Genomic DNA, 23,164 nt, shown 5'->3' with positions numbered 1-23,164 from the left:
CATTCAATATCTTCCAGAAGATTTAATATTTGGGTGGAGTCCCTCAGATACGATGGACGTTCCTTTACATACTTTTGTAGATGGCTGTCTACATATTCAGACAAATTACTACTCAAAGATCCTATCCCCGATATGATCGGTCTTCCGGGGGGGTTTATTAGGTCCTTATGTATTTTCGGTAGATGATATATTATTGGAGTCCTTGGGAATTGTATATTAATGTAATTGTACTCTCTATCATTCAGAATGTTGTCTTCTCTTGCCCCTTTAAGCAGATCCGACAGTTTCCTTTTGTATACACTGGTGGGATTCTCTTTCAGTCTCTGATATGTGTTTTCATCTCCCAGGATCCTCTCCATCTCGTTGTTATACTTTATTCTGTCCATCACCACAATTCCACCCCCCTTATCCGCGGGCTTGATGGTGAGATTTTGGTTCTGTTCTAATTGTTTTATTATTCTGAATTGCTTTTCCGATAGATTTTTCTTTCTCAGACCTAGCTTCTTGGGATCAAGATCTCTTATTTCCTGACATACCACTGTCTCAAATGTTTCCAGTGTTGTCCCCTTGAAACTTAGGGGGTAGAATGTTGACCTCGGTTTTAAATCTGTGTGTTTATAGCCGTCATTTTGTAATAGTGGGTTATATTCCTTATACCCGGTTTCTGTTCTCTCAAGTGGAGATTTAAGAAAGAATCTTTTCAAGGTTAACTTTCTGATGAACTCTTTAGTGTTCACAAAAGTAGTGAACTTGTCTAGACTTCTAGACGGTGCAAAAGACAAGCCTAATTTCAGGATGGATTTCTCCTCCTTGTTCAATTGGTAAGAGCTAAGATTGAATATCCCCTCATCAGTCGTTTCCTCTCTTTCTTCATCGTGTATTTTGTTTTCTTTCTTTTTTATTTTGGTGCCTCCCCTTTTTCCTCGGTGGGTTTTGTTTTTGCCCTGGATATGGGTTGATCCCCTTTCCTTTCTTTGTGATTTGGGTGGTCCATCTCTAAAAAAGATGAAGAAGATTGGGGTACTTGTAAATTTGGTAATGTTGTAGTATTTGAAGGATCTATTCCTATTTAGAAAATTCAGGGCCAGAAGGTGAGGAGATAACAGAAAAGAAAGACTCTCTTGTTAAAAAAGTGTCGGATCTGCTTAAAGGGGCAAGAGAAGACAACATTCTGAATGATAGAGAGTACAATTACATTAATATACAATTCCCAAGGACTCCAATAATATATCATCTACCGAAAATACATAAGGACCTAATAAACCCCCCCGGAAGACCGATCATATCGGGGATAGGATCTTTGAGTAGTAATTTGTCTGAATATGTAGACAGCCATCTACAAAAGTATGTAAAGGAACGTCCATCGTATCTGAGGGACTCCACCCAAATATTAAATCTTCTGGAAGATATTGAATGGGAAGAGAATTTAATTTTAGTCACTTGTGATGTGACGGCCTTATACACGAGTATACCCCATGAGGAAGGGCTCGAAGCTGTAAAGTTCTATCTGGAAAAAGATGAGGAAATGCCATCAAGACAAAGTGATTTCATATTGGACAGCATCTATTATATTCTACATCATAACTATTTTTGTAATGAAGGCAAGTTCTATCGACAAATATGTGGGACGGCGATGGGGACCAGGTTCGCGCCCAGTTATGCCAATTTATATATGGCAAAGTGGGAAGAAATATTCTGGGAATCATGCCCAGCGAGCGCGGACCTGGTTCTCTATCGCCGTTACATAGATGATATCATATTGATCTGGAAGGGGTCCCAAGAAGATCTGGAGTACACCATCAGCGTTATGAATCAGAATGAAGCCAATCTACACTTCACATATGAGCTAAGCCAGACATCGTTAACATATTTAGATCTGAACATAGAAGTAAAGGGAGGTACTATTGAAACATCAACACACTTCAAAAAGGTGGACAGTAATAACTACGTCCACCAGATCAGTTGCCATCATCGGAATTGGAAGAGTAATATTCCCAAAGGGCAATTCCTGAGGATGAGGAAGAATTGTTCGGACCCTCAGAAATGGGAAGAACAAGCACAGATAATAAAAGCCAAATTTCTCGAGAGAGGATACAAGGAGGAATTACTGGATCAAAAAATAAAAGAAACTAGAGGGATTGAGAGGAAGGAGTTGACAAAGTACAGAAACAAGGCCGACAAGATATGTGACAACCAAATCCTGAATGTGCCGCTAATCACTGAATACAGCGAAAATAGCAAAATTATTGAGGACATCTTTCGCAAACATTAGAACATACTTATGGATGACGAAATCCTGGGAGAAAGGCTACCACGGAAAGCCAAAATTTGTATATAGGAGAACCAAGAATCTAAAAAGTAAACTTGCTCCAAGCATACAAAAGAAAAAAACATCCGAAGTGAAAGATCCTTTTGGAAAAACAGTGAGGGTTTTTTTCCCCTGTCACACATGCAAAGCATGCAAAAATGGCTTAAAAACTTCCGAATTCCAATCCCATAATAGCTTGGAAAAATACAAAATAAAAGATCTGATTCGATGTCAGGATAAGAATGTAGTGTATATGCTACAATGCCCATGTGGTCTCCAATACGTGGGACAAACTTCCAGGCCTTTGAAGGACAGAATACGGGAAACACCTCCTATGCATTGAGAAGCTTAACAAAGACACAGCCCTATACAGACATTTCTACGAGAAACACTGTGGGGGATACTAAAGCACTAAGGTATATAGGGATACGGAAAGTGCAAAGAAACTGGAGAGGTGGTAATCATGAAAAGCAGCTACTAATTGAGGAATCCAAATGGATTTTCTCCCTGGATTGTTTGTATCCGAGGGGGCTGAACAATAAGGAGGACTTATCCCACCTCCTAAATAACAACTGAAGTAAATCAATAAATGTGAGAAAAAGAAAATAGAAAAGGATCTAATGGATACTCCCTCCCTCCCTCTCCAAAGACATCCATATACCCAGTGAAACAGGAATAGAAACCCAGTGAAACAGAAATAGAAACCAATAAGGACACCCTCCCGGACTGAAGACCTCTCTCTAAAGCTCATATATTAAAAGATAGCCTCAAGTCTGGTAAAGAAAAGGCAAGACTAGCCTGAACCGGCCAGTAGACGAAAACAAGGGATTCTGGTCCTATAACAAGACATAAACATCACAATAAAAAGTTAAGAAGATTCACCAAATCCCCCTTCTAACTATAAAAGCGCCCTCATGTCGAGGAGTAAGACCAATTAAGTGACCTCCTATCAAGAACTAAGACGAATTGCATTCCTAGACCAGTACAGAAATGCTGCCTGATCTCTCTCCGTTAAATCTCCTTAATCCTAAAAACACTCTATATTTAATGCTTAACTATATCAACCGAATTGTGGTAAAGTTAGAGGGCTAAGATATCAGCCTCAGAGACACCAAACTGATTAGTCAGATCCAGCCCCTAAAATGAGTCGGACACCAGGGTTACAAATTTAGAATGAAAAGCACAAAGGAATCTCCAGTAAGAATATCATATATAGAAAAATAGAAAAATTATTGCAGATTATAGACCATAAAAATCCGATATATAAGCTAAGGATGAAAGTTTTAAAGAATTTGGCAAATTGGTGAAGATAAGGAAGTCTACTAACCACTGTCTCACTTATATATTATTGAATTGATAATTAGATTTGAGGATTAACCACTGCTCATTCTTAAGAATGAGCAATTATCATCACTATAAACATATATTCAAATTTGACCCCATCCTCTAAAGACAGAAAAAATCTGAACCCTCAGAACTCACTAATTTAAGGAAAATCGGAAAATGAAATGAAGTAAGTATTTCAACATTTATTGTTGGAAAATCAACTTCTTTAAATAGAGTTCTTATATTAAGAACTCTTTATGATAGCAAAGTCCTTCTGATGAGAAAAACTCTGATGTAACTTAGAAGATGTCTGTAACAAAGGATTCTTCAGAACACTTTTTTATCATTGAAAATAATATGGGGTACCAACAGTGACCAAATTTAACTATGGCAAAAATCTTTTAAAAAAACGTCTGGGATTAAAGTTCTAGATAATAAACTTGAATAAGATTGAAAAGTAGCAACTACATATCCCTCTCCACTATAACATAAACCTGCAAGAAAATCAAATCAGTAGCCTATCCGGTACGTAACAAGTTGTAAAAAACATCTGATCCCCCTACTCTAAAGTAAAATATACAGCATTTTAGAAATAATACTCTCGCTGAACACACATAGAATTGCGAGCCAATAAGGTCCGGTATAAAGTACACACCTCCACGGTTCTGACCAATCAGAAAGGACCAAAACGTAAACCAATGGCAGTAAGGAAATATCGGAACGAAAGTTTAGGTAACAGAAACAACACAAATAACTATTATATAACAATACACAATAACAGTATATGAGAATTATACACATTATTTGAGCAGAAACAACTGAACAACAAAAAAGAAAAAAAGAAAAAGTAACATGAACCGGAAGTGTTAGGAAATCCAATCCGGGATCAAAATACGGGTAATTAGAATAAGGGGTACTTAAAGCCCCTGGGAAGAATAGTAAACCAGTCTTGAAAAAAGGTCTATATCTGACCGAAACGCGTCGACTGGTGAGTAGCATTTAATTTAATCCACTACTTTCGAAAACCATCTGCACTATTATTATTTCTTTCGGCAGAAGGAATAATATTCGGGTGACGCTGGAGCTGAAAAACCGTCTAAAGACGCTGAAGCCCAATCCCCGCTACAGGCGATAAACACCTCACATAGACTGCTAAATCTACTGACCAAAACACAGAAAGAGGAACTAACGCCGATTAAGGAACACTTTGGAAAAACCAACTATAACATTATACACATTTTTAATTTTTTAATTTTTTTAATTTTTCATTTTTAATTTTTTCACTTTTACTTTTTGATTCACAATTATGACTGATATCCTGCTGGTCACTAGTGTTCTCTGAGGAATCCTTTGAAGCACACTTTATCACTTCGAAATCCCACTTTTTTGTCTCACACATATTGTTTTTTGAAGTATCGTTTTTGAAGTAACATTTTTTGCAAGATTTTTTTTCACTATGTCTAATAGTACCACTGTTTATTTGTGATTTGTATATTTGTGATTTGTATATTTGTGATATGTGTACTAGCACCACTCGAATCACCCAACATTTGCATTATTTGATTTGATCACCTGTTCACTAACATTGAGCACAGATTCACTGACACTGATAACCATTTCCATCCGCTAGCGGAGAACGGTCTCTGATCCCTGTGAGGCACAGTAGACCAGTTCCTCTCATCCGACAAGCATAAACAATAGGAGTTGACATCCATTGAGGCCCAAACTCATTTTGGACGGACATAGACAGATCTCCAGAGTAATAACACTACTCTGGGGTAATCTGCACGTTAGATACACAATTGAATTAGAGATATTCTTAACCGGCTTGTCTCTGAACTGTCCGAATTTTTTCTGATGTAATACAGAAATGATTATTGTATAAACCTCAGATTGGTTAGTAAATTATAATAAGTATTACTACTATAGGAAACTACAGTAGTTAGCACCACCACAGAGGAGTACGTTTATCCATTTTCGGACATTTTTAGTAACCCTATGAAAGTATTTTTGGGTTATTCATAAACATATCAGGTAACACTGATTTAGAATAATCAATCCATATTTTATTGTTATTCTTGAAGGTACCTTCCATTGTTTTATTGTTTTATTATTGTTTTATCATTGTTATTGTCAATTGTTGCATGTGAATGTATGCCAGAAATACCACACAACAACTGTAATCGGCTACATTTTAATACGGTTTTAATAAATAGTAATTTTACTTTAACTGTGAAGGAATAGGTTTCACATTTCTGAACCTAAGCCGGCCGGCGCTTTGATATACTTTTGAATTTTCCGATTTTCCTAAACGATTTTGACCACTAGGGGTCACTTATCAAAGCTAAGGGTTCCTCTAGCAGTAGGCGCTAAGTGAGATTTCCCATATTGTAGACAATTGGGTACTTCCAACTTTATAGTAACATTTTGGGGAAGTCCCTTTCCTATTCCAGCATGACTGTGCCCTGTGCACAAACCAAGGTCCATAAAGATATTTTGGTGTGGAGGAACTCGAGTGGCCTGCTCCGAGCCCTGGCCTCAACACCACTTAACACCTTTGGGGTGAAATTAAATACTAATTGTGAGCCAGACCTTCTCATCCAACATCAGTAACTGACCTCACAAATGCTCTTTTGGTCGAATGGGTACACATTCCCACAGATAAAACCTCCATATTTATGCATATGGTTTTAGAATGGGATGTCCAACAAACTCATAAGTGTGATGGTCTAGTGTCCACATACTTCTGGCCATATAGTACATCTACATACATAAAAAGCAAATCTTCTATAGACTAAAACTTAATGTAAAATTTGTAGAATTAAAATTAAGCACACTTTTCGTAAAAATATTCACAGAATTATTATTAGCATAAATAATATCAATTGTGGGTGCACTTTCTATAAAAATACATATGGTTGGACTATAGTCAGATGTCTAATAACACAAAAAGAGATAATAAATATAATGTATTGGTGCACTTGTCACTGGAACTAAAATATTAGGTACATGTTTGTGGCTTGCATATGTAATATTTCTTTGGAAACACAAAAAATGAGTCCAGTTTGTTAACAAGCAGCCCCCTCGTCATTAGATAAATAACAATTAATGCTATATTCTTGCAGGGTTAGTTAGATCAATATATATCTCTGAATACAAAATAATTTAATTTCATAAATGTATTTTCTCTTGAAGGGATCCAAAGCTGATTTTAAGATTTTAGTCAAAAGTGATAACAATATATACATTAGCTATTTGTATAGAAAATAGTGATTATAACACTACCCTCAGAAATGTAACACATCAAGATCTGCAAGGTAAAATGTAGTGTTCTATCCAGGACCTATTTAATTTAAAAAAAACACACATATGATTTTGATAGGACAACCAACAAACATTTAAGCCAATATTTAACTAAAATTAGAGATTTTTTTCATGTTTGTTGCACAAATTAACATTAAATTAAAATTGTTAAGTTTAATGAATAAGTGCCCGGTATCTAAAAATAATCTTAAAAACAGGGGCACTTTCATTCATTAAACTTTACAAAGACGCTTATTTTACAAAATACTGTAGCTTTGCGTTATGGTAAAACATAACACCTATCCACCTCCCGCAGCTCCTGCTTTCTTAATCATATTGATGACGATCCCCGCTTCCTCCAATCGTTGCGAGCCACACGAGATGGACGCCAAAGAGGGCGCACAAACGATTGGATTAAGTCATTGTTTTTAAAGTGCCCCTGTTTGAAGATTATTTTTTGATACCGGGCACTAATTTATTAAACTTTACAATCACTTTAATTTATGTTAAATTATGCAAAATTCTGTGCTTTGAATAGCTTAAGTAACATTTAATATCAGAAAATTTTAGAATATTGCAAAGTATTACACTGCCTCCACCCAGCTATTTTATAATGCCACCAGGCTAACAACATTTTTCTGAGGATAACCATGAAATCCTCTTAACATAGATGTTTAAATAGTAATGGAAAAAACATTACTATAGAATGTATGGTGCTCCACACAAACTTTCCATAGCCTCTTTGCAGCTCGGTGGTTAGGAAGCTTGAAACCCAATGGTGCTCTCAAACTGTTCAAGCTAAAACAAAACCGTAAGAAATCCTTATGAGCACAACCTAAGTATATTGAAGTGAAAGGCAGTGTAAAGATTTCACCTCTTCCACATGTTACCAAAATATCATATACATTACAGACAAACCAAAGCCTATACAGTTTCTTAAACAATAATTACAATTATAAGTATTATTTTAAGGACCGTTAAATACAGTATAATTAAGTTATCAACAAATGCATAATAAAATGACAATACAATAGCAGTGACTAATTTTAAAAATTATTTCTATTTCCTGGCCCCCTGTATCATGTGACAGATATCAGCCAATTACTGACTCATACGTATACATTAAACTCTTGCACATGCTCAGTGGGAGCTAGTGCCTCAAATTGTGCAGATCAAAATAATGCACAATTTGATAATGGAAGTAAACTGGAAAGTCTCTTAAAACTGAATGCTGTATCTGAATAATGAAACTTTTGACTATAGTGCCCCTTTAAGCACTGCCATTTTGCAAGTATCTATTCTTACATGAAATGTTTATTGATCTGTACAAAAATAGCCAAGCAGTCAACTCACACCATGTGAAGTATCTGCTTGGTCCAAAAAAGGTACACATGCTAAATGTTTTCATTTATCACAATAATGGCACAAAAACTAATGTTATTAAAGTCTGAGGAAATACAGATGGAGGATGATTCAGTTTGTTTGTTTTCCTGATAAAGGTTGCATAATCTGAACTTGTTAAACAAAACAAACGTTGGACATCAACTGGCGCCATGTATAACTTTTTTTATTGTCCAGATTGCATTTGTGTGACTGTGTATGCTTGAAAGACTGTAACCAACAATACAAGGGTAAATGAGTACAAAATGACACAAACATAAATAAATACAATGAAAACATAAAAAATCACCCTGAAGACACATCAATGGGCATTCTTCAGAAATGAAGCATTTCCTGGAACTGGTCATATAACTATCTCATAACAGAAGACTATTTAATAAACAAGAGTTAATGTGCCTTGTCCGACTCACACAGTGCACAGCTCATTTTACAACCAAACAGCAAGAAATGGATAAATATTGTTGCTATTTACTTATCAGACTGTTCCCAGATTATTATTTTTTTTGTCTAAATCAAAAGTGAGAAAACTAGAATTTGATAAATGAGTTAAAGATGCTTGTCATTTCTCGCCACACACCTTTGTTTTTTCATATTTATATGTTTCTACTTTTGTTAATTTACAACTGGATGCAGTGGTTATTAACTGTACTGCTGCATTTATATGAACACATCTGTAAGACAATATATACACTGCATTATAACAGTTAAGAAGTCTACAAAATCTAGAAGTTTATTTTCAGTGTCTTTTGTTCCTACCCTTCTCCCATGGCACATTTGGTCAAATCAAAATCAGTGTTTGGTGAAGCTATAGGAAAGAGAAAAAACTTAAATTATGCTTATCTGATAATGTTCTTTTCTCCAGATGGAAAGAGTCCATAGCTGCATTCATTACTTTTTGGAATTCAGAACCTGGCCACCAGGAGGAGGCAAAGACACCCCAACCAAAGGCTTAAAGTGAATGTAAATTTTGATGCTAAAGTGCCCGGTTTTTAAAACTTTGATTAAAAACAGGGGCACTTTAATTCATCAAAATTTACATTTCACTCCTGTTGTGACAAAATACTTACCTTTTAATCTTCACAGCAGCTCCAGCTTCCTCCCGGTCTCACAAGCCATTTCTGATGTCAGAAATGATTGATAGGTCATCCTCCAATCACAGCTTGTCCCCCCCGGGGGATTGAGTGTCTGATTCACTGCTGTGATTGGAGGAGGCCGGATGCCTCATTTTAGACCCAGGAAGAGGCTTTGAAACAGGTGGAGGAAGCTGGAGCTGCTGTGAAGATTAAAAGGTAAGTTTTTTCACAACAGGAGTAAAATGAAAATTTTGATGAATTAAAGTGCCCCTGTTTTTAATCGAAGTTTTAAAAACCGGGCACTTTAGCATCAAAATTTTACATTCACTTTAAATACCTCCCCCACTTTCCTCATCCCTCAGTCATTCTGCCGAGGGAACAAGGAACAGTAGAAGAAATATCAGGGTGAAAAGGTGCCAGAAGAACAAAAATAACAAACGCCCGACAGAAAAAATACGGGCGGGGAGCTGTGGACTCTTTCCACAGCTGCATTCATTACTTTTGGGAAAACAATAACCAAGCTATAGAGGACACTGAATGCAAACACGGGAGGGTACAAGAGGCGGCCCATTCTGAGGGCACCAGGCCTGAAAACCCCTACCCAACAAAATCCCGCTTCGTCGGAAGCCGGAGAACAACTTTGAAAAAAAAAAGGAGAAGGCCCAAAGATACTGACACACAGATAGTCCACAAGCCTTGCTAGAGACCGCAGGAACTAGACTCGACTGAATCAACAGCCTCCAGGAGACATCGTCGCCCAGCAGGTCGGTCTCCAAACAACACACACCTTACTAAAGAAAGGGAACAAGCTACCGTATTCTTCCACAAAGAAGAAAAGCCGTGGAGAAAACATGATTGTACTTGTAAAGCATGGCTAACCCCCCTTAAAGGACTCAAGGTGATGCTCATCTTATCAACCTCAAAAGGAGGGAAAGGCTGAGTAAAACCTTGCTGGGGATCGAACTTGCAACCCTTGGTTTGCTACAGTGCAGAGTAGCCACAATGCATTAGTATGCTGGAGCTAGCTGTCCAGCTAGCAAAAGGAACTCCATAAAAAAAACCCTAAAAAGGGCACAACAAGTCCTAAATAAAGAACACAGAAAAAAAACCCAGAGAAACCGGGTCAGGCTAACAGAGACCCAACCAGTCTCATAGAAAAAAGAGGAGGCAACGCCCAGCACCCTAGAAATACAGAAACCATGGGATAAGGCCGGGAGTCCTGAAACAGAGAGGATCTTCCCCTAACACAGAGCAACCCGCACTCTAAAAAAGCAACTGAAGACGAAGATCCCCAAGTCGCAAAAAGGTAGCTCAGAATACCGAAATATTCAGAAACCAAAACCTTGTGCAGCAAGCTCAGATAGGTCTGAACGAACAACACCTGAAGAAAAAACACTACACGATGCAGTCATCTAAAAATCACTCTGAAACTTAAATACTTGCAGGGCAAGTAGAAAGCAGCTTAAGATAGGATCCTTCAAATTGCCAAGTATCCACTAACCAGCGGATAACGTCGCAGGCTATCTAAGAGTCGCAAGTCCTTCCCACAAATCTTGAACATCGAGAAAGGAGAAACCTCAAAGAGGACGAATTAGCAGAGCAACAGATACTCAGATCCTGCTCCAACACCGGACCAGCTCAAGCGACAGACATGTCTGATAGACAGGGGGGACAGAAAGACCCCAACCACAAGCCCCAGGGAATGGAAAGAAAAGGGGGGATTCACCCACCCCAACAGAGCTCGGGTACCAACCCAATCCGCTCCTACAAAATAAGGCACTCCCAAGGAGAACCCCCTAGGACCTGGAACAGAGAAAAGTGCAATAGATAAGTAGAAAGACCTGTCACAGCTCTCTTAGACAGTCTCTACGTAGAGAGATTCATTTCCAACAGGTGGAACAGAGCCAACAGAGCAGCAGATGCTGACCCTTACAGAAATAAGCCACCTGATCCAACCTCCTACACACAGGACAGGACAATGACCCTCCAGAGAGAGGAAACCCCAGTCTCATAAGGAAGACAAACTATCCCCTCAAAAGGGAAGGGCACAGATAAGAACAGCGTACATGTCCACAAGACATGAAGCCATAGTATGATCAAAACACGGACCGAATCAAAAAATCATCCAGACACCACTGTTGACCCAACAGAAAAAAAACTCCCCATGAAGAGGAGCACACTCTGTCCGAAAAACAAGTCAGGCCTTAAAGTTTATAACCAGTACCCGAAGGTGGATGTGAACTCTGGCCTTCCTGCTTGCAAGCCCCATGAGCTAGCCCCTATATCGCAACATAGGGTCCCTGAAAAAACTGGGTTGTCCCGAACCAGTCCACAGGACCATAAATCTCCAGACATCCAAGAAGGATCCAAGACAAGAACCCTGGACCCGGGACCCAGAATCATCCTAGAACGAACGATACCTCCAGGAAACACAAGATACCTCGTCTGAAGCAATCAGACCTCACAGGGGATGATAACCGGAGAACCCGGAGAACGGGTACAGGACTCACTCGTAATTCCCAGCCCAAAGGGAAGAGAACACCCTTAGCCGGAGGTTAACACCCCCCTACAAGGTGCTAGGCCGCGACAAAGTCACGCAATTTCTCTAGAGCCCAAAGGCCCCAAGGACAACACTAAGGGAAATGAGAACGAGAACAGAGGTCAAACCGAAAGAGAGAGTAGAAAAGAAAGTCTAGTCTCCATAATACTTTCAGATTAACGTTCCAGAGGACCACACCCAAGGGAGAAGCATCCGAAACCCAGGCAGAAAAGCATTCCGTAAGCAAAAAGCTTGGAAAAAGAGACAACACCTCCTATCACCCCTGATATGGAGACGACTAACTCCCGAAGGAAGACAGAGCCTCATGGCCTTCACTTCCTAATTAAGCGGCCAAAGACGCCAGAAAACCCGGACGACGTCCAGAAAGTCTCGACCCAAAGGAAGCGAACCTCTAAAAGGAACAAGTTCTAAAAGGACACTTCCAAAGAGACCATGAAAGGCAAAACCGTAAGAACGTAGGTATGAAGGACCTAAATCCTCCAAGCCTCCAACCCACAATGGGAAGGAACACTCTAGTTCCCGGAAAAATCGGAAACAACTGAGCATGTCGCCGTGGATCTCAACGGAGTCCCAGCCCACTAGATTGAAAGGCGAATGAAGGCTGAACCAATCCCCCATGCCCCTAAGCAACCACGGACCATCAAGTCCTCTCAGGATGCTAGTTGAAGCTTGTAAAGTAAAACAAGTAAACAACAAAAATCATATTGTGATCACTAGGCCCCCTCACCGGACCAGCCGGACATAAAAAGGCGCAACGTGTCTTTAACTAGGCCTCAAAGAAAGAAGGATTTGTACCCAGTCAGGACCAGCCTGAACCAAGGGCCCCAGCACTGTCAAGGCCACATAGAGTCTCCCCCCCCCCCCGAGATGGAGGGATAAAGAACAGTCAGACAGACTTTTGTAAAAGTAAACAGTGCGACCACAAAATCACGAGTATCAATTCCAGATAAGAAAGTTCCCAAAGGAAACATCACACAATCCATATGAGCGTTAGAGGCAACCTGTAGGTTATTGCCCAAGAAGAACGGACAGACCCGCAGGACCAGCCCAACAGGTGTCTGAGACTTCCAAGCTCAGAACTGGAAAAGGATACACAAATAACAAAGACTATAAGAAGAGTACTGCTGTATGTCCCAGGTCCCCGGAACTACCCTTAAATGTCCCGGGCTAAGAGCTCCCCTGGCACAGAAAGCACAGCAGTGAACACAGATTAAAAACAAATTAGCTGGCCAGGGGAGCTCTTAGCCCGAGTCCGATACTCTGGGATGAGACAAGAGTGAGACAGAGGCGGAGCCTGGTCTGTACAGTGTGTGGGAGCCTGAGGGGGGAAGAGGGTCATGGAGGATATTTGTCACGTCCTGCTGCGCTGTGATGATGCGCATAACCGTGTGCTTAGATATATGAGTGCGCTCCGTCAGCACTGCAGCAGAGGTGCGTGGTTTGTTCTGGCTGGCTGCTCCACAAGTCCCACAAAAAGTTTCGTAAGTACGATAATATGGCTGTAGCTGTGTGACAGCCTTAGGCCTGTGGCTGCCCTCAGCTAGCATGGCTTACATATAGTTGCATTTGTGTCTATTTCTACTGACCCAAAGATGTAAAGCTGTAGTGATAGGGCTGGGGACACTAGCTGATTATATATAATACTAGTCCTAAAGCCAGTGTACACGGGCTATTTTTTGCAGTACAAGCGGTCCCACCCCCTTGCTCTCTCTCTATCCCCCCTCTCTTTTGCTCTCTCTTTCTCCCCCTCTCCTTTTCTCTCTTCTTTTCTCCCCTCTCTTTTGCTCTCTCTCCCCCCCTCTCTTTTGCTGTCTCTCCCCCTCTTTTGCTGTCCTCTCATCCCCCTCTTTTGCTCTCTCTCTTCCTCCCCCTCTCGTTTGCTCTCTCTCTCCTCTCGTTTGCTGTCTCTCTCCCTCTCTTTTGTGCTCCTCTCGCCCCTCTCTTTTGCGCGCTCTCCCCCCTCTCTTTGTGCGCTCTCCCCCCCTCTTTTGTGCTCTCCCCCTCTCTTTTGTGCTCTCTCCCCCCCTCTCTTTTGTGCTCTCTCCCCCTCTCTTTTGCGCTCTCTCCCCCTCTCTTTTGCGCTCTCTCTCCCCCTCTCTTTTGCGCTCTCTTCCCCCCTTTCTTTTGTGCCCGCTCCCCCCTTTCTTTTGTGCTCTCTCCCCCTCTCTTTTGTGCTCTCTCCCCCTCTCTTTTGTGCTCTCTCCCCCTCTCTTTTTGTGCTCTCTCCCCCTCTCTTTTGTGCTCTCTCCCCCTCTCTTTTGTGCTCTCTCCCCCTCTCTCTTTTGTGCTCTCTCCCCCTCTCTCTTTTTGTGCACCTCCCCTCCTCTTTTGCTGACTCTCTTCCCTCTCTTTATCCCCCCCTCTTCTGCTCTCTCTATCTTCCCTATTAGAGCTCGGCATATGGCCCTGCCTGCGCCATGTCCGGCCCCCGCCCACGTCGCACCCCGCGCCCAGCCACGCCGTCACACCCGCCCAGCCACGTCCACTCCACCACACGCCAGATCAGTTGGAAGGCCAGGTGTGTTTGTCCTCGCGTGCAGTTTCTACTGCGCATGACAGCTTCGGACAAACACACTTGGCCTTTTATTATATAGGATATATATATATATATATTATACAAAACATGGAAGGGAACTGCACTCCAAGACCCGGATCAGGTACACATCCTGTGACTCAGCAACATCCAGCCCTGGGTGCTAAATAGCACTCCAAAAAAAGCTGTGATGTCACCAGAGCCACACCAGCTATAGATAAGCTTTGTAAACACAGCCAGCAGAAGAAATTACACTCCCAGTGTGATAAAGCAGAGATAAGGTAATAAAATGTTGATTTTCCATTGTTCTCTCAAAGTATTGGTGATTGTTTTAAGGACAGATATAAGATAAAGAAGCAGGTATATGTGCACAATGTGATACAGTAATGAGATCTGATTATACCTACAAGCTCAACCTATTTTATTAGGCTGTGGCTTCAAAACACAAAATCAGAGCTTTAATATACACAAATAAACCTTAAAAAGCTAATTTTCATACATTTTTTACTCTGCAGTTGGTAAAAAAAGCAATTGTAAACACATTAAGGGAAAAAACTATTTTACAGTATACTGGTCCCTTTAACCCCAGTCCGGAATGGGTGCAAGAAACAAGGGAGGAGATTACAAATAAAAAGTAATACAACACATAGAAACACCCAGCACTTACCAGCTAGCTCACAGCTAAGATAAAATCACAACTGGAAAGGTTAGTCACCGCATCTGGCCAAATGGGAAAGCTCAGCACCACAGTCAAGGTCCTTTCCATTGCCTGAGTCCCTAACACAGCCACACCATCATGCAAGCTCACAAAGCCAAACAAACTGAGAACAAAGAAGGGGTGCACAGGTGGCTGTAACAACCTTTCCAGTTGTGATTTTATCTTAGCTGTGAGCTAGCTGGTGAGTGCTGGGTGTTTCTATGTGTTATAATATTATATTATATATATATATATATATATATATATATATATATATATATATATTATAAATAACTAATATATAAAGTTATATATAAGAAAAATAAAAATTTTAAAATCCATTTTGGCACCTAGTTAATTAAAAACTAATGTGACTAGCAACTCAAATTGGCTAGGGAAACAATCTGAAGGTTTTTACAAATGCAATAGAAAAAATTGTGAAGCATGTATCCACCATTTTAATGGAACTAAGCCAACAAAAAAAGTCTTGCAGCACTGGGAAGGAGTTTGATATAAAAACACTGTGTAATTGTAAAAACTGAATATGTAGTTTATATGTTGCAGTGTAGTTTGTAATCTACAGTATATTGGTAGGACTATTAGACCTTATAAGAAGAGATTACTGGAACATCTAACCAATATAACTGCAGGTGAGACATCGCACAACCTGTTGCTACATTATAAAAATTTTCATAAAAATGATCCAAAATGTTTGAACGGAACTATAACTGAACGTGGTCAAAGCCCACAAACGCGGGGGTAATAGAACAATTGCATTAAGAAAAAAGAAACATTTTGGATACACACTATGAATACCCTTATACCTTATGGTCTTAATAAAGATATAGATCTTGCTGCCTTTTTGGAAAACTAATTAATGATAGATAATATCCAGGCAGCTTTTAAAGTGTTAGCACAAATGTTCCCTATTTTGTACAGTATTAACTTGTAGGTATAAGTTAATCCACTTTTATTTATGTACTGTAGTGTTTGTATAATTCTATATATTTTAATATGTTTTAGTGCATTTTTTTAATATATAATGATTTTTTAATTTATATTATATATATATATATATATATATATATATATATGTATTTTTTAGGAGTTTATTGTTTGTTTTTTTACAATTTATACTAATTGTTTATTGTATATTAGAATAGCTTATTAAATGTTTGTAAGCACGGAAGAATTATGCAGAATCCAGTATGATTATAATGGAGACCTTAAAGTATCCGTTTTTTATAATTTTGGTTTTTAGTTTATTAAATTCAAACTCAGACATAAAACAGTATTGAATATCAAAACCTTTGGGATACCAAATAATATTTAAACACAATATAAGATATTTAAGGTCCCCTTGTTTTTACTTATAAAGCATTCTATGGCTACAAACAGTATTATAGCAGCACACACCCCTCGGAATCAGCCAATCATTGGGGACGCTCTGATGCAGGAGGAGAGGTGTGTGCTTTGCAGCCAATTGAAGCGCATTTATCTAACTGCCCAAAGATCGCAATATTTTTTTCCAATAAAAAAACAGCTGCTCATTTAAGTAGTAGTTTCTGAAGAAGAAGGAACTATTGATATAAAAGCCTTTGAAATGTGTAAGACATACAAACTTTATTTGGATACCGGAGGACCCCGATTTTTTCCATTCCTGCTATTGTGGACTACGGGCGAAAATCCAGTACGGTGTGTACAGAGAGTGATCATTATCTGTATATACAGACTCCCGAGAGCTTTTCAAATACCTCATATTATTTTGAGGGTATTGAGTGTAAGCAGGCATTTTAACAGTCTGTGTTTTTTTATGTGTATAAAGTGTACCATTGGTTAAACAGTATCACACTATTTGCGGCTTCTTTCTTTGCATATCCGTTTTTGGAGAGATTCACCATACTCTGAGAAGGAATTGATTTGAAGGGGCAGATGGAATACTGACCGTTGTCAGTCTTTTGAAGATTTCACCATACATCAAGAGGGAAGCAGATTTCCATACGAGTTGATTTTTGCTGTGCAAATACCTTACCTCATAAGATTGAGGTTCCATCCTGTAAGTTTGAATTTCTGCCATATTCACTAAAAATTGAATATTAAAATACTGCGCTTTTACAATCTTGATAATAACAGTATATGGGTCTCTTCAATTTCTGTTAACATCTGTTTTATTATGTATTTCCATTTTTAAGAGCTCATCAGGTCCTGATTTATATATTCACCATTATAAGTATATATATATATATTGTATTAATAAGAATCTACACTACAGAACCAGCGCTATCATATCCCTTTTGTGTTTCTCTCTTTTTTTTTTAATATATATATATATATAAAAATTTGATTTCATATTGAATTTGAGGCTGTGAGAAGCCACCGCCCCAAGACACACCCTCTCCCACCCCCATTTAAAAAGTGTCCAGGAATCTTCTGGGCAAAAGGTGGCAACCCTAGTTAGGACATAAGGAAGGAACTAGTATTTCCTGATTAATGTTACGATTCGACAGAACCTTGGGAAGAAATCCCAACCCAGTGCGCAGAACAGCCTTATCGGCGTGAAAAACCAGGTAAGGAAGCTCACGTAGCAAGGCCGTCAACTCAAAAACACTGCATGCCGATGCAATAGCCAGTAGGAATAGAACCTTCCAGGAAAGAATTTTAATGTCAAGCAAATGCATAGGCTTAAACGGAGCCCTCTGCAAAATCTTAAGTACCAAGTTTAAGCTCCAAGGGGGAGCGGAATTTCTAAAGACAGGCCTGAACAAAGGAGCTGAATATCAGGAAGCTCTGCAAGCTTCTTGTGTAACAGACAGATAAAGCCGAAATCTGTCCCTTTAAGGAACTGGCGGCAAGTCCCTTCTTCAACCCATCCTGGAGGAAGGACAGGATCCTGGTTAACTCTAACCTTATGCCAGGGATATCCCTGATCCTCATACCAGGACAAGTAGGTCCTCCACACCTTATGATAGATGCGACGAATGACCGGTTTTCCTGGCTTAAATGAGAGGTATCAATCACTCTTTTAGAAAATCCTCTCTTGGCTAGGACTAAGCGTTCAATCTCCACGCAGTCAGGCCTCAGAGAATCGAGATTTTGATGTAAAAAGGGACCTGAACCAGCAGATCTCTGCGACAAGGGTAACCTCCATGGAGGAGACAATGACATCCCGCGAGATCCACAAACCAGTGTCTCCTCGCGCGGCCACGACGGAGGCAATCAGAATAGCCGGAGCTTGCTCCTGCTTGATGCGGGGCCACTACTCGAGGCAGGAGTGGTAATGGTGGAAATATGTAGACTAGGTTGTAACCCCCAAGAGGCATCTATCAGCTCTGCCTGGGGATCCCTGGACCGCAACCCCGTATCTGGGTAGCTTGAAGGTTGAGTCTGGACGCCATGAGATCTATCTCTGGCAGTCCCATCTGTTGTAGATCTCTGTAAACACCTCGGGATGGAGAGACCATTCCCCCGGAGTGAAACGATTGTCGTGCTGAGAAAATCTGCTTCCCAGTAGTCCCACACCTGGAATGTGGATCGCTGATAGTGAACAGTTGTGGGTCCTCCGCCCATTCCAGAATCCGAGATACTTCCCTCATGGCTAGGGAGCTTCTCGTTCCCCCCTGATAGTTGATGTAAGCCACCGAGGTAATATTGTCTGATTGGAATCTGATGGAATCGGGACGACCCCAGGAGGGGGCAAGCCCTCTGAGCATTGAAGATTGCTCGAAGTTCCAGAATATTGATCATGAGAATGCGACTTATCTTGAGTTCACCTGCCCTGTGCCTTTCTGGCACCCCAAACAGCTCCCCATCTTGACAGACTTGCGTCCGTGGTCACAATCTCCCAGAATGGTCTTAAGAAGGAAGTCCTCTGCGACAGTTGTCCCGGAAAGATCCACCAAGAGAGGGATTCGCTTGTTTGGTTGTCCAGAGAGATCTGTTGAGATAGATCTGAATGACTGTGGGATGAGGGGAGTGGGGAGGTATTTAAGCCTTTGGCTGGGGTGTCTTTGCCTCCTCCTGGTGGCCACGTTCTTAATTCCCACAAGCCATGAATGAAGCCGTGGACTCATTTCTCAACTTTAGTCCAAAAGGACCCCTAACAGGCCAGATTTGCATGATATCTTAACTAGAGCACAGGTGAAATATTTAGCTGGTTAGTAGTCATGGTTATTATAACCTGTTCTCACAAATCAACTGATTATTTCACTGTGTTCTATTCAAGATATCATGAACATCTGGCCTGTTAGGGATACTTTAGGACTGGAGTTGAGAAACACTGCAACAGAGAGTCCACAAGATCTTCACAGTGGGATTTCCCTCCCTGTCCACCAGTAAGGGGCTAAACACCCCTACATTCCAGAGCTTTGTTCTACACCACACTCCCAACAACCCTCTACCATACCCAGATATACATTTAGTCAGGGCGAGACACATACATAAAGCTCAGCAAAGGCATTAACATAAAAAAGACAGAAGACCAAGTGGCCGCCTGGCAAAACTGCTCAAGAGAGCATTATTATTATTATTAAAGGTATGTCAGAAGTAAGAACATTCAGAAAAGTGTTAAAGGCTTTGAGATCCAGCATTGGTTGCAATGCTCCCACCTTTTTGGGGGACCAAAACAGATTGGAGTAGAAGCCCTGGCTAGATTCTGCCAGTGGTACCAAGAAAATAACTTTGGATCTACTCTGAATAGTACATGCAAGACAGCAAAGCCCACGCCTTGTTGGGCTATCTTTCTGTATCTTTAAGAAACTCCAGTATTCAACGGTCTGAATGGGGGACACATCGTTCTACTGACATGAAAGATGGAGTAGACTTCTAGCTAGAACTTCCATGACAACATGCTTAGCATTACTACAAACCATCTCAATGGCTGCATTAAGAAAAAAAGAATATTGGAAACCTATGAAAGAGAGAACACAGAGGCGCCACAATGGCCTAATACCACCAACACAGGCACAATCAATATCAAGAAAGACAGGGTACTCACAGACGTGATGCACCCAATGCTGCTGGTGGGGCAGGCTGGAACTTTAGCAGTAGCCCAGCTCACTGAACATAACTCAGGTCCAATTAAAGCCAGGGGGTATCCACGGAAGGTCTTCTCCAAATCTTATTCTGGAAAAGTAGAATAGACCACCATAGCCTAGTACTGTATAGCAATGCAAATTTGTAAGGTAGACAAAAACACACTTACAAAACAAAAAGCACCTCCAGGTGCAATATAGTTGGACTGGGACTTTTCAGGCCGCCCAACTGACTGCAAGCTTGTCCAAAAGGAAACACTTCCAAACCACAGGATTCAGGATGATGGTATCCAATTAACACCAGCAAGTGTATAAGTTAAATCAATAATACTTTATTAAAAGTGATGCGTTTCTCAGACCGTTATGTGGCTGTTTCCTCAGGGCTTTGAGATCCAGCATTGGTTGCAATGCTCCTACCTTTTTGGGGACCAAAACAGATTGGAGTAAAAGACCTGGTCAGCTTCTGTCAGTGGTAACCAAGAAAATAACTTTGATCTACTCTGAATAATCCATGCAAGACAGCAAAGCCCACACCTTGTTGGGCTATCTTTTTGTATCTTTGAGAAACTCCAGTATTTGATGGTCTGTATGGGGGGACACAGCTTTATACTGACTTGGAAGAGGGAGTAGACTTCTAGCTAGAACCTCCATGACAACATGTTTAGCATTACTACAAACCATCTCAATTGCTGAATTGGAAAAAAAAAAGAATATTAGAAACCTTATGAGCTTAACATAATTATTGATGTCCTCCAAGAATGTGTCCCCTGGGTGCTACCCCCAGAGAGGCTATCACAATAGAATAACATGGCCACCGCAAAGCAGACCACAGTAACACAGAGTGAAAAAGGAAGCCTGACAGATGAAAGGAACATATATGGAAATCTTCAAGTTTATGGTCTACTGGGTCTTTAAAAGAGATGACTGGCTAATGTGGAGATAGCTCAGTCCACCTTAAAGGGACAGTAAAGTCAAAATTAAACTTTAATTATTCAGATAGAGCATACAAGTTTAAAAAAACTTTCCAACTTACTTGTAATCAAATTTGCTTCGTTCTCTTGGTATATTTTATTAAAGAGTAAAACTAGGTAGATCTCATAAGAGCTCAGGAGTGTGCACGTATCTTTAGTACTCTATTGCAGAAATGTTTTGCAAAATAAATTTGATAACAGAAGTAATTGGAAAGTCGTTAAACTTGTATGCTCTATCTGAATCATGAAGGTTTATTTTTAGGGTTCAGGGAAATAGCTGCTGGGCCACAGAAGGTAACATTTTCACTAACCTGCAAAACTTTCCTCTAGCTTGCACTGTAGCTTTAGTAGACTTTATTGAGTAGAAGAGTCTGTCCAAGGAAATGTAAGCACAGTTCCAAGGATCGTTCAGGCTGTGACATCTCCCCCTGGGAGGAAAACAACTCTGTCCAGGGGAAAACCGATGATGGGTCAGTTAGAGCAAAAAATTAACTGTGTATGATAGGAAGTTTTGGAAGTATGGGGGTGGAGCAAAGATCTGAAATGTAGCAGTGTTTTGCCTCCTCATGGTGGACAGGGGAATCCATGTGTGATGATCTCATGGATTCTCACCATCTTATGAAATAAATTGTAAATTTGAATTCCTTTTATGATATGAGTATTATGGTATCATGTTTACCTATGACTGGCTATTTTGAATGCTTATAACTAAGGACACAAAAAACTTATGTGAAAGTGAGAAGCACATGTTAACTGAATGTTATTTTCTAACATTATTATGGTATGCACCTTGGCATTTGAAAATACTTCAAGCTATGTTTCCTTTAAATTAAGTAGCTTGCTCCCAAATATTTCCTGCCATAAGATTTTAAGTTGTTTATTACTCTCCAAGATTGACTTTGTTATTCGTGTGGTGTTTTAAAGCCAACTAGGAGGAGTGAGATATAGTTGTGTTTGAACTACAAGACGTTGAGCTGTCTAATAACTTTATTTACAAAGAAACATAGATTTTATAGCAGATAAAAACCATAGGCCCCAACAAGTCTGCCAACATTTCCTTTAAAGTATAAGTTTAATTAGTTTTGTAGGATAGACATATGCTTATTTCATTCTTGAAGTCCACCACAGTCTTTGTCTTTACCATCTCTAAAGATTAAACATTTCTATCATATCACATTTTTCCATTACCTTATGGCCTCCAGAATTGCACACAATATTCAAGATGAGGCCTAACTAGTGATCTATAAAATAGCATAATAAACTTACTATTCCTGCTGCAAATACCTATACAACTGGAACATTTCTTAATTCATTTATTTTAGTCTTTAAAGGATACATTTTGGAAAGGAACTGTAGTGTGGTTTACTAGAATTTATATTAGCCCAAATAAATAAAGCAATTACTGCTACAATTTATTGAAGAAGATATTTAAAGTCAAATGAAATATATTTAAAAATACCAGTGATATCTGCCAACTAGATTTACAAGTAAAAAATTGCAAAGTTATGTCAATTTTTACTCCCACTTGCATCATGTGACAGCCATTAGCCAATCACAAATGCATATATGTATATTATGTGAATTCTTGCACATGCTCAGTAGGAGCTGGTGACTTCAAAAAGTATAACTAAAGACTGTGCACATTTTGTTAATGGAAGTAAATTGGAAAATTGTTTAAAACTGTAAGCTCTATCAGAATCATTAAAGTTTATTTTTGACTTGAGTGTCCCTTTAATGTAAGTGAACTCCATGACATCCTGTTCACGAAAAGCTTGTTGAGAAACTAGATATTACAGACCTAGTACCAAAATTTTCCTGTAATGAGAAACTATGCACTCTTTTTTTTGGTTTAGCCATGCATGTTTGTTATTAACCCTAGCTTCGTTTGAAAATTGTTTCTGGTTATTAAAGCAGTAAGTTTCTAGTGGAGGAGTAGTATATGCTTTTTGAAGCTATCAGTAT

General features: G+C 39.7%; 1 protein-coding gene across 1 annotated transcript in view; it reads right to left on the bottom strand.

Annotated features, from left to right (window-relative positions):
- EPB41L2 (erythrocyte membrane protein band 4.1 like 2) overlaps positions 1-23,164 on the bottom strand; it is a 469,820-nt gene that overhangs the window by 138,133 nt on the left and 308,523 nt on the right. The window contains 2 exon segments of the mRNA XM_053710686.1: positions 7,640-7,710; positions 7,712-7,735. Of these exon segments, the coding sequence (XP_053566661.1) occupies positions 7,640-7,710; positions 7,712-7,735 (95 nt within the window).

This window comes from Bombina bombina, chromosome 4, assembly GCF_027579735.1.
Source record: "Bombina bombina isolate aBomBom1 chromosome 4, aBomBom1.pri, whole genome shotgun sequence".
Taxonomy (NCBI): Eukaryota; Metazoa; Chordata; class Amphibia; order Anura; family Bombinatoridae; genus Bombina; species Bombina bombina.
This window is presented reverse-complemented; position numbering and strand designations above follow the sequence as displayed.